This window comes from Tarenaya hassleriana, unplaced genomic scaffold (genome assembly GCF_000463585.1).
Source record: "Tarenaya hassleriana unplaced genomic scaffold, ASM46358v1 Cleome7, whole genome shotgun sequence".
NCBI classification, from domain to species: domain Eukaryota; kingdom Viridiplantae; phylum Streptophyta; class Magnoliopsida; order Brassicales; family Cleomaceae; genus Tarenaya; species Tarenaya hassleriana.
In genome coordinates, this window is record NW_010969548.1 from 3,410,246 (window position 1) to 3,422,680 (window position 12,435).

Consider the following 12,435-nt stretch of genomic DNA (forward strand, 5'->3'; position numbering starts at 1 on the left):
TCGGGTTTTGATATGTCTGCACGGGTCATCTCACGGGTACCCGGGAAATATTAAAAATTACAAAACTACCCCTTATTTTTAATATGTTTACAAAACTACCTAAAGCTAACCCTAACCCTAATTATCTCTTGTCTCTCTGGCACTCGTCTCTCTCTCACGCTCATCGGGCCGCCTCTCTCGATTGTCGTCGGTATCTCCGCCGTGCTCTCGGTCTTTGTTCCTCCGCCTCCTTCTCTCTCTCGGTAAGAGCTTCTCCCTGGCCTTGCGCTTCCGTCTTCTCCCTCGTTGCGAACCTCTCTCTCTCGGTATGAGCTTCTCTCTCAGACAATTTATGCCTCTTTTTTTTTTACAAGTTTCAGTCCTCTCTCTAGTCTCTGATCGATCTGTGCAGCCATCTTCTCCCTCGTTGCGAACCTCTCTCTAGACGTGCTCTCGGTCTCTGCTTTACTCTGTCTCGATTCGGTCTCTGCCTTGCACTCCTCGGTTTAGTCTCTTGGTCTCTGCCCTGCTCTCCAATTCGAGGTAAATGTTCTTCCTCTCTGTTATTTAGCTTTCTGGTTTGCAAAATGGTAAGAGTTTCATTAATTTCCGGGTTGAAGGTTTCATGCTTTTTATGTCTCTGCAGCAGAAGCCTGGGTTGTAATTTTATGGGCTCTATAAAATTGAGATTTAGGGTTTTATGAGGTTGTATTAAAACACAAAATTTTCTTCCTTTCGAATGAAGTTCTGGTGTTTGTTGAGTCATGTTTGGTTGATTGATTCACTTCAAGCGAGCTTAGCACTCTTGTAAGTAAGAATTTCAGGGCGTCATGTCCCAAAACCATTATAACATGAACCCATGATATAAACGAGAAGCGGTTCCTGAACAAATTAGGTTGGTGATTGTAGCCTTTTGCATTTTTGAATTTGTTTTATGCATTTTAGGTTTAGATACGTGTAAGTCTCCTTGTTGCTTTTGTTACAAATAAATATTAAAATTAATTAGCCTGTACTCCTTTTACTCGGATGCATTTTAGGAATTAAGTCTACTTGTTGCTTTTGTTGTTAATTTTTTTTAACAATAAACATATGTATGTATTTGCAGATTTATGTCTCCATCAAAGCCTTCATTTGAGAAAGAAGCGGGTTATTTAACCGAATGATGAGCTGTTTCAATATGTATTTCAATATTTTTTTGTTATTGATTTTTTATTCTAATGTGTTCTTGATTCTAACTTACATATGTATTTTTTGTGTTTGTGTAGGTATGTTTCTCGTATGTGTTCAAGAATTATGATGGATTTTGGATATGTTTTGGTTTTGGACGTTGTTGAATTTGTGAATTTTATGTTTTTTTGATGTTGTTGAACTTATGAATCATGATGTATTTTGGATTTTATTCAACTTATAATTATGACGTATTTTGGATATATTTAGATGTTGAATTGTATGTTATTGTTGTATTAATTTTGTAAATTTGTTCAGATTTTTTTTTTAATTTTACACGGGTTCGGGTCTCGCGGGTACCCGAACTTGTGTCTCGAGTATCCGAGATTCGGGTACCTGGGTTTTGCGAGATAGAGATCGAGATATTCCACTCAAAAACCCGACGAGACTGAGATCGAGATAAAGACACCCTAAAAAGTTTGGGTATCCGCCCGTGTTCATCCCTACTTAATCCTATTGTATCAAAGAAGCGTATATCCATAACCAACAACCAATACAACATGGGTTGTTTTATCTAAATTCAAAGTCAGGTAGTGTGCAAATCTCCTGTAAAACTATCTCAAGTTATATATCCATGTAATTAATATATTAGATTTATTTACTAACCTTTTCAAGATCATTAAATTCACCGCTTGTCGTCAGAACTAATACAAGAGATTCGTTATCTAGCCGTCGATGGATGAAGTCTTTCTCAACACCACCTTTGACAACAAATTTTCATCTTACTATATTCATTGACTGAAGAATAAAAAACATGTCATTATTTTAAAAAACCAAAACATTATCTTAAACATAAAAAACATTATGTTGTACATTCTTACCATTCTTGTCAATCGTATCAACTTTGCATGCTTTAACAAATTCAACAATGTTAAATGTGACATGGTTTTGCTTTGGTTCCCTGCAATTGCAACAACAATGACAACGATACCGTCCAAGAAGTCTCTGCAAAAGAATTTAAACAAATTATCACATTCAAAACAATGGAGATTATATAAAACTAATCATATTCACTATATAATTATGATGCACAAACCTCTTTTTTGTTTAGCGACTACAATATCTAGAATGCCGCATATATCTCTCCAATCTCGTGTGAGTACCGTACCATCCCCAAATTCCTACGTAGAAGCAAACATATATGTAAAATCAAAATGCAATAACTATGATAACCCGTTCATCCATCCTAAGATACGTTCGATGCAGGATTTCAACCTTGCAAGATTGGTTACAATGAAGACTTGCCTTGGCAATTTGGTTCAGACTCTTTGATCGAATAGTGATAATTAATATCCATTTTATGGGACTTTACTTTTGGATCCATCTACTGTAACTATGCTTGACTTAAATAACCCTAATGGGCTTTGGCAGATTCTACAATGGAATTCATAACATAACCGCTAACAAGAAACTCTATTCAAAGAGTGAGAGAGCTCTATCCAATCCAATGCAAAGCGGTTTCTCTGTTAATCACAAAACTCTCGTTAACTAGTATTTTTTCCAACAATATAAATTAAATTTTATAGTTTTATTATTTCCGGATTCTAAAATGTAATCTTAGAGTTTTATTTCAACTTAAGGAATTTATTGGTACAGTTTTATTTCAACTGTTATATAAATAGTCCTAATATTTTTTTCACATAATACATAAATTGATTCAAATAATATTTTGTTTGGATTCTAATCCCTAGTACACGAAACATCCGAATTCACGGGAAACTATAACTAAACGCTAGAAGTTTCATCTCGACCCATAAGCTGTGAAGAAAACGGCTCAGCCCATAAAGGGTTAAAAGGCCTTTCTTTTTTAATCCTTTTTTATATACTCAGAAAAAAATTATAAATAGGCATTCATCCCCTTGGGATCGTACTTTACCAAAAGCTCGTGAAACCCTAAGTCGGGTCGAAAAGTGCGTCTAGGGTTTTCTCGTTCCGATTTCCCCCAAATCAGTTGTTGAGTTGGAGACGACGATGGAGACCGAACACGACGTGATGGAGGCTACTTTTTCATCTTTGGGAAAGCGCAAGGCGGAGACCCAAGGCCTGGATGAATCCGGCGGCAGCGGAGAAGGCGAGATCGAGAAAGGAGGTTCTTCATCTGCCGAAATCACGGAGGCGTCTGGATCTTCTTCTCCTGCGGAATCCATGGCGGAGGACTCTTCAGAGGATGATTCCAAGGAATGGGAATGGGGGTACGACAGCTTCGAGGGCCTCGAATACGAATCCCCTAGGGATAACGGGTTTTCCGACGACGAGTCTTATCAGAAATTCCGCAGATATATGAAGCAGTATTATACGTACAAGGTATTGAGTTTGCGCTTGGAACTTGTTCTGTCTGAATGAACATCGCCTTTTTCTGGTCATATGGTTCTTTGAAAGCTTACAAACTTCAATCCGGAATACCTTATAGTGTGATTTGGTGTCTTCGTTCTAGTAGATCCGCTTGAATTTAAGTCAAAGTAGACTAAACTCGGCCTTATAAGGTCTTGTAGATTGTACACAGTATAAGGTTATCTCCCTCGGTCTTACCCGTTTCTATCCTTGTCTGGTTAGGGATTTTACATTGACCCAAAAAACATTCAACCGTGCCAAGTGGGAGGTATCAGTCCTTACAGTGATAAACATCTGGACAATGAGTACGTAGCACCAGGCAAAACCAAGCGTCAGCAAGTGGAAGAATTGACCAAGGAGGCTGTGCAGAAATACAACCAGATTAATGTAAGTTCATATGCATAAATTTTAGTCGTTTACCATCTTGGACCATATTCGTTTCTTGATTCGATGATGGTATCTTAGGGAACCATTGTGACATTTGAGAAATTGGTGAGGGTGAACATATCATGGTCCACTATAAGTAGAGTATACATCACTCTCTTGGTCAAGGAGAATCCCGATAAACCGGATGAACCTTCAGTGGAGTACCAAGCGAAGGTGCAAAAGAGGATTGGAGAGAAGTATCAACCGATCTTTTGCAGGCCAGCCCCCTTCCAAGTGAAAAGGTACTTTCTAAGTTTCTTGATTGAAGTTTTAAATATAAAACTTGCAACTGAGAACCATTTGGAAAATATATAAAAATCCTATGGTATGTATGAAACTTGTTGGTACGTCAACAACTCAACTCAGTTTAGCATGCTGACTAGTTCTATCTAGATTGTTTTCTCTACACTTTCTCCCAAAATCTGTTGTCCCATGCACATATGGTAATAGTAAAGTGAGAACAGATAATTTCTTGAAATAAGTCGGCAGATTTTTGTTTTGTTTTCTTTTTTTCGCGGGCAATGTCAAGCTTCTGCACTCTGCCATTGAATGTCTGACTAATATGATATTTGCCCGCACTTTAGACAGTAAAGTCGGTTGTTGTCTTAGTTACTTGGATGGATGAAATATTTATTCATTTTAATTTTCAGAATTGCGGACTGATGCTGCGGTGCCATCAGGCGAGGAGTGATGGAAGCTCATCCTTTCTGAAGAACAAAGACCAGACGGTGGAAAGGGGATTCATCGAAGGAGAAGCCACCAACCTGAAGAAATGAGCACGTGAAGTAATTAAAATGGATGTGGGCCTATTCAAGAGTTGGGCCATGAAGAACCCATTCCACTAATATATAAATATAATATGTAATAAGAAGAAAAACCTTTTCGAGCACTGCACCCTGTATCTCGAGAAGTAAAAATGTATGGTAAAAAGTGTTTTTGCTATATGTATGCAAACACTTACAAGGAAAAACTATCCGTAAAAAAAAAAATTAATCTTCATCTTCTTCTTCTTTCTCTCATTCTTTTTTTACATTTTTTGATCTGAACACAAACACAAAAACGTTTCTATTTGGCACTAGAGAAATAAGACAGCAACGTGCTGTCAAACTGAGATAGCTAAACCTATCAAGGAGGACAGTCGTATGTTTTTAAGCTGCGTATGTAGTTTTGGACTTGGACATCTGCATGCGCACATGTGGATGGTATGTCCTTTATTGGGGAACGAAAATGTCTTGCACTGGTATTTATATGACTGAGAACACTCCGTTGTAAATTAATAATCTGGTTAAAATTATGAAATGGATTGCAGTGTTTGACGGCTATTGCAGCCCTTTAGGTCGTGATTTTGAAATCTTTCGTTTGAAGTTGTCTGGTCTCACACGGTGCAAGAGTTTCATTAAACCCGGCGTACAAGTTATTGTTATGACAAGGATTATTTACGGGTGATCCAAAAATTATTCCATGGTAATCTATTAAATCTTAATCAAAATTATATTCCATTGGTTACTATGGTTATGACAAGGATTCTGTACACAAGTTGCTATAGTTATTTCTATATTGAATGAAACTCAGGAGGAGGTAAGGATCTTTTGAACTTCATTGAAATAGATGAGTGATATTGATTTGCTGATTTTATTTTGATATATTTATCTAATTATCTAAAAAATCTTTTAAAATTATATAAAAATTAATAATTTGAAATCTACATAGAGATATACCTAGAGAGGAGATGAGGAAGTGGGGAAGTGAAACCATTCAACATAACATGAAATATTTAACATAACAAACCATAAAATCATATCGAAAAAATAGAATTGAAACAAAGAGATATACCTAGAGAGGAGATGAAGAAGTCGATGGCGATGCAAATCGACGTTGAAATCGTTAGACCCACAACGACGAATTTGGAAAAGTAATGTTCTGAGTTCTGAGTGAGAATGAAAAAAAGAATTCGTAACGGAGAGAGATCGAGAGAGACGCAATATAGGAAGAATAAAAAAAAGAGGTGAAGAAGTTAAAGTATGAAATCGTAATTTTATTAATATCAGTTCATGAGATGACCGAGCTGGTTCGGTTGGGTTTGGGTTCGCAATGAATTGATTCGTTCAACCCAATTTTTTTTGTTGTCTTATATTTTTCCAACTCAATTCGACAGAAAATGAGCCAACCGCGAACTGATTCACTAATCTAGCTCATTTTGACATAACTGGTACGAAAGACTTGATCGTTCATTTTTAGGGTGCATTATTGTATATATGTGTGTATATTGTTATAGTGCTTCTTTCGCGTAAATTCAAATTGTACAGTTTTATATTAATGCAGTCACCATTTAAACTTTTTGATATATAAATAGTCCTAATATTTTCTAATCCCGAATACAGGAGGAAACATCCGAATTTATGGATAATTATAATTAATATATAAAAAATTTATGAACTAATATAACCTAAAGTTTTGTGTCTACCCATGAACTGTGAAGAAAAAGGCTCAGTCTAGAGGTGGACACGGGCGCCCGGACTTTTTAAGGTGTCTTTATCTCGGCTTCAATCTCGTTGGGTTTTCAATTGCAATGTCTCAATCTCTATCTCACGAAATCCGGATACCCGAATTTTGATACCCGAATTTTGGGTATCCGTGACACGAGACCGGATACCCATGCATGTAACCCTATTTATTTTGTTGTTCGAAATATTGAATTACATTTTTAAAAAAGAACAAATTTAAAACTTAAATCCCTGTAAAATAACCTTTCTTTCTATTAGACTATTGACACACACAAAAAAAGGAGCAATTTTTTTTTTTTTGGTAAAGGTAAATATATATTAACTTCAAAATATGTTGTACAGTAACGATTGGTGTGAGAACATCAAAACACCCAATCCCAAGATGCAGTAATCAGACCCATATGAGAGAATACAAAATCTTGAATCAACTACATTCAAAGTATCGAAACCAAATAGTTAGCAACGAATCGTGTGCGTTCATGTCCATGCTTGAGCCTCTGAGCGAAGAAAGCCGCCTTCGTGTTGTAGATAGAATATCCTTAAGGATAATGTCCGCCGGTTTGGACTGAGTGTCGTGAAGCCTAGTGTTTCGTTCCCTTCATATTAGGTATATAGCCGCTTGTAGCAGTAGTTTGACCATGAGCCTAATCGTCGGGTCATTCGAACATCGGTTTGCCCATATGAGAACTTCTTGCAATGATGATACCAAACAGTCCGAGAGAGGGCATGAAACCAGCAAAGAGGTCCAAATCCCATTTGAAAAATCAGAGCCAAAGAAAATATGATCTGTAGTTTCAATTTTCGACCCACAAAGTAAGCAATCAGGGGGTGTATTTAACCCCCACGAGAGTAATCTGTCCCGCGTTGGTAGCCGTTTTTTGACAGCCAACCATGAGATAAATGCGTGTTTAGGAACCGAGCCAGTAAACCAGACGCTCTTGTGCCATGGAGCAATGTCAGTCGAGGAGAAGCAGTGAAGTAAATCCCAAGCCCTGGACGTACGGAATGACATCAATGAGGAATCAGAATAAGTGGATGACCAGTAATAGGTATCTACCGCATTCGAAGATCCAGATAATCCCAGCTGAAGAAGTTGGTTGTTGAGACTGACTTCCGCTTCACTCCGTGTAGGAGGTAGATGCCAGCTATCCGAAAAATAAACAGCACTCACAAGGGATTGGCGAGGGATGCCCAACTGTCGCGGACCGGATTCTCCTAGTTCAGTAATCAGTGGCCCCTGTGGGAGCTAAGAATCCAGCCAGAAGTGGCAGGAAGATCCGTTCCCCAATCGACACCTCAAGAATGTCCTAGCCTCTAATCTCAGTTTCAATAACTTCTTCCAAGACCAACTCCCTTTGCCCGTTGTCTTGAGATCCCAGAATGCTGGAAGATCCAAAGAATGCTAGAAGAACTGATGTCCTGCGACAGGAAAAACACAAACACCAGCAAAAGCACAAGGAATTCAAATTGCGAAACACTATAGAAATAGATCAGAACCCAGGGAACTGGTTGTATCAATGTGCAACTTACGGGCTTAGACCCAAGGCCAGGATGTAATGCTATAGTTGATAGTTCTTATATGTATTTTGTAGAACCATACAAAACTTTGCATACAAAGTTGAAACTACTGTTACAACTTGCAAATTTAATTTGTAGCCTATAGTTAAAATCGTTTTCTAAAAGAAACACTCAAAACAAAAAAAAAACAGATATGTTTCGAAAAAAAAGCGTGATAGGAGAATCAAAATCAAATTGGAGATAAGAAACATAAGAAAATGATCACTGTAATATATGAACTAATTAGTTGTGTTCTTTGTGTATGTATGTATTGGTATGCAAATTTGATCATGATGACTATGATGATGATGATACGTGCATATTAATTAAAGGTATCAAGACCTTTTTTTAACCCCAGTTAAGCTTCTACTATATCTCCTTCTCTCGATAGAAATATTTTGCATCTCATAAATGATATTTACAGGATTTGTGAGACTTATATATAAAACAAAATTAACGTTTTAACGGGGATTTCAAAACTGGTTTTCACATCGTAATATTATCATAACGTTATTGTAAGTATCCAAATTCAATTGTTTCAAGTCTATATGATATTTTTAAAAAGAAACCAATACATGTTTTATCTTTATTTATTTTTTAAGAAATATATTTGAAAAAATACTAAAAAATATTCAATTTTTAATTATATCATAATTTAATAAAATTAATATTATCGGACCACATATATTTAATTATTATACAAGATAAAATCAAAATTACTTAATAGATAAACTTAGGATAACATATTTATATTCGTAAAAAAAATGTATATATATCACTAACTTATTACAACATTTCAATGAAAACAAAGGGCATCAATTGATATTTTATAAACTATGATATTTGTCATAGCTAAATATATAAATATTTAGCATTATAAATAACATTTTATTTTAAATAAAGAAAATATATTTATATTTTCGTTTAATAGATTTATATTTACATATTGTTGATATTTCGGAGTAGATAATTACATGGTTTGTTTAGAGCATCATCTTTACATAATTTAGTTATGAATCTTCTAAATATGAAATATTCAATTTATAGTGTAGAAATTGATAGAATATTATTTTGTGATATTAATCTTTTGACCGTGGCCAAAAGAAGGTCGACAAAAAAAAGGACATAAATAGAGTGCAAATTTAAATATACAAAATGAGTTAGTTGAAATACTGATGAGATTATATAAATTTAGTATCCAATATTTGATTTTGAAATATTTATTAAGTTAAATATATTATTATTATTATTATGTTGTTAAGAACAACTAAATTTATATATATTGTTGTTTAAACCTATACTTTCCAAACTTTCGATACTCATATTTTTAAGATATCACTCGATTTGTTAGAAAAACTACTCTTTTTTTTATCGAATCATAAAATTTATTAAAAAATTATTATGATATTCCACATTCCAATCCTAAGCTAAATTGGAATGAAAAAAACAATTTTTTAATACAATACAAGTTTAATTAAATGAAAAGATCCAACTAAATTAGACCAAATTTATTTAAATTAAAGTAGATCGATTTCATACGATTGTTTAACCAACATGATTATGATAAAATATATATAATACACAGATATTATATAATGTTATTTTTTAATTTTTAAGATAAAAGTGACCAAATCTTAGGTCGTAAAAAAATTGACTTAATTTGTGGTAATACAAATGAAAGATATATCTATAAAATGTAAATACTAATGAGGATAAATAAATTTAGTATTTATAGCAATGTTTTATTGTGATATGTTTATTAAATTAAATATGGTATTATTGTATTTTAAAAAATGAATAAAATACGGATCCAGACGGATAAAAATTTGTGAAATATTTTACCAAGAAAAACACTTGACATGTGTAGATGTGGCTCATTTACATACAAATTTTATTGTACCAAGAAGAGAGATTTTATGAATAATTATATGAAATTTTTTAACATATAACCCAACTGAGAAGATTTAAATAGAAACTCGAAATGTAATTTGACAAATAAAAAAACAGTATCGGTATTATATCCCAACTATTGATTTTAATATTATAATATATGAAAACGTAAATATAAACGTTATACACAAATACTTTTTTTAAAAAAGATATTATTATCTTGATGTTTTCAAAATTGTTTATCATTTTAAATCATTTAAAGATATAAATTACAAATTTAAAAACAAAATATAATATATTTAACTTTAAAATTAATAAAAAAATTTAAAATTTATATGTATTTATAATTCGCGATACGATATTAGTACCAAGTTTATTTAAAAAAAGTGTTTTTGTGAGCTGCTATATAAGTAGTCCCAAAATTTTGACACATAACAGATAAATTGATTCAAATATTATTTTGTTTGGATTCTAATCCCTAATACACGAAACATCCGAATTCACGGGAAACTATAACTAAACGCTAGAAGTTTCATCTCGACCCATAAGCTGTGAAGAAAACGGCTCAGCCCATAAAGGGTTAAAAGGCCTTTCTTTTTTAATCCTTTTTTATATACTCAGAAAAAAATTATAAATAGGCATTCATCCCCTTGGGATCGTACTTTACCAAAAGCTCGTGAAACCCTAAGTCGGGTCGAAAAGTGCATCTAGGGTTTTCTCGTTCCGATTTCCCCCAAATCAGTTGTTGAGTTGGAGACGACGATGGAGCCTGAACACGACGTGATGGAGGCTCCCGCGGACGCTACTTTTTCATTTTTGGGAAAGCGCAAGGCGGAGACCCAAGGCCTGGATGAATCCGGTAGCAGCGGAGAAGGCGAGATCGAGAAAGGAGGCTCTTCATCTGCCGAAATCACGGAGGCGTCTGGATCTTCTTCTCCTACGGAAGCCATGGCGGAGGACTCTTCAGAGGACGATTCCAAGGAATGGGAATGGGGGTACGACAGCTTCGAGGGCCTCGAATACGAATCCCCTAGGGATAACGGGTTTTCCGACGACGAGTCTTATCAGAAATTCCGCAGATATATGAAGCAGTATTATACGTACAAGGTATTGAGTTTGCACTTGGAACTTGTTCTGTCTGAATGAACATCGCCTTTTTCTGGTCATATGGTTCTTTGAAAGCTTACAAACTTCAATCCGGAATACCTTATAGTGTGATTTGGTGTCTTCAATCCGGTAGATCCGTTTGAATTTACGTCTAAGTAAACTAAACTCGGCCTTGTAAGGTCTTGTAGATTGTACACAGTATAAGGTTATCTCCTCGGTCTTACCCGTTTCTATCCTTGTCTGGTTAGGGATTTTACATTGACCCAAAAAACATTCAACCGTGCCAAGTGGGAGGAATCGGAGCTTACAGTGATAAACATCTGGACAATCAGTACGTAGCACCGGGCAAAACCAAGCGTCAGCAAGTAGAAGAATTGGCCAAGGAGGCTTTGCAGAAATACAACCAGATTAATGTAAGTTCATATGCATAAAATTTTAGTCGTTTAACGTATCGTCCATTATTCTTTCTTGTTTTGTTTCTTGATTCGATGATGGTATCTTAGGGAACCAATGTGACATTTGAGAAATTGGTGAGGGTGAACATATCGTGGTCCACTATAACTAGAGTATACATCACTCTCTTGGTCAAGGAGAATCCCGATAAACCCGATGAACCTTCAGTGGAGTACCAAGCGAAGGTTCAAAAGAGGATTAGAGAAAAGTATCAACCTATCTTTTGCAGGCCAGCCCCCTTCCAAGTGAAAAGGTACTTTCTAAGTTTCCTGTTTGAAGTTTGAAATATAAAATCTGCAACTGAGAATCATTTGGAAAATATATAAAAATCCTATGGTATGTTTGAAACCTGTTGGTACGTCAACAACTCAACTCAGTTTAGCATGCTGACTAGTTCTTTCTAGTTGTTTTCTCTACACTCTCTCCCAATATTTTGTTGTCCCATGCACATAGGGTAATAGCAAAATGAGAACAGATAATTTCTTGAAATAAGTCGGCAGATTTTTGTTTTGTTTTCTTTTTTCATGGCTAAAGTCAAGCTTCTGCGCTCTGTCATTGAATGTTTGAGTGTCTGACTAATATGAACTTTGCCCGCACCTTAGACAATAAAGTCAGTTGTTGTCTTAGTCACTTTCTGCTCAAAGTATTGAAATTCTCGTGGGGAAGTATACGCTGGTAAATTTTTAAAGTTAATTTGGATGGATGAAGTATTTATTTATTTTAATTTTCAGAACTGCGGACTGATGTTGCGGTGCCATCAGGCGAGGCGGAGTTCACGACAGTCGTATGTTTCTATTCTTTCACGTGTTTAAGCTGCGTATGTAGTTTTGGACTTGGACATCTGCATGCGCATATGCGTTTGGTATGTCTTTATTAGGGAACGAAAATGTCTTGAATGCACTGGTATTTGTATGACGGATTTATTGAGGACACTCCATTGTGTCTTTTATATTAGGGAAAG

At 35.2% G+C, this 12,435-nt stretch overlaps 2 protein-coding genes across 2 annotated transcripts; both read left to right on the top strand.

Annotated features, from left to right (window-relative positions):
- The first annotated feature begins 3,073 nt into the window (after window positions 1-3,073).
- Window positions 3,074-5,209, top strand: LOC104801128. Its single transcript, XM_010524240.2, has 5 exons — window positions 3,074-3,510; window positions 3,760-3,924; window positions 4,003-4,205; window positions 4,614-4,648; window positions 5,094-5,209. Exons 1-4 carry the CDS (start codon window positions 3,178-3,180, stop codon window positions 4,624-4,626), a joined length of 714 nt encoding a protein of 237 aa, XP_010522542.1. The 5' UTR covers window positions 3,074-3,177; the 3' UTR covers window positions 4,627-4,648; window positions 5,094-5,209.
- A 5,382-nt stretch (window positions 5,210-10,591) lies between these two features.
- Window positions 10,592-12,429, top strand: LOC104801127. The gene is made up of 4 exons (XM_010524239.1): window positions 10,592-11,021; window positions 11,270-11,434; window positions 11,525-11,727; window positions 12,206-12,429. Exons 1-4 carry the CDS (start codon window positions 10,677-10,679, stop codon window positions 12,216-12,218), a joined length of 726 nt encoding a protein of 241 aa, XP_010522541.1. The 5' UTR covers window positions 10,592-10,676; the 3' UTR covers window positions 12,219-12,429.
- The last annotated feature ends 6 nt before the right edge of the window (window positions 12,430-12,435 follow it).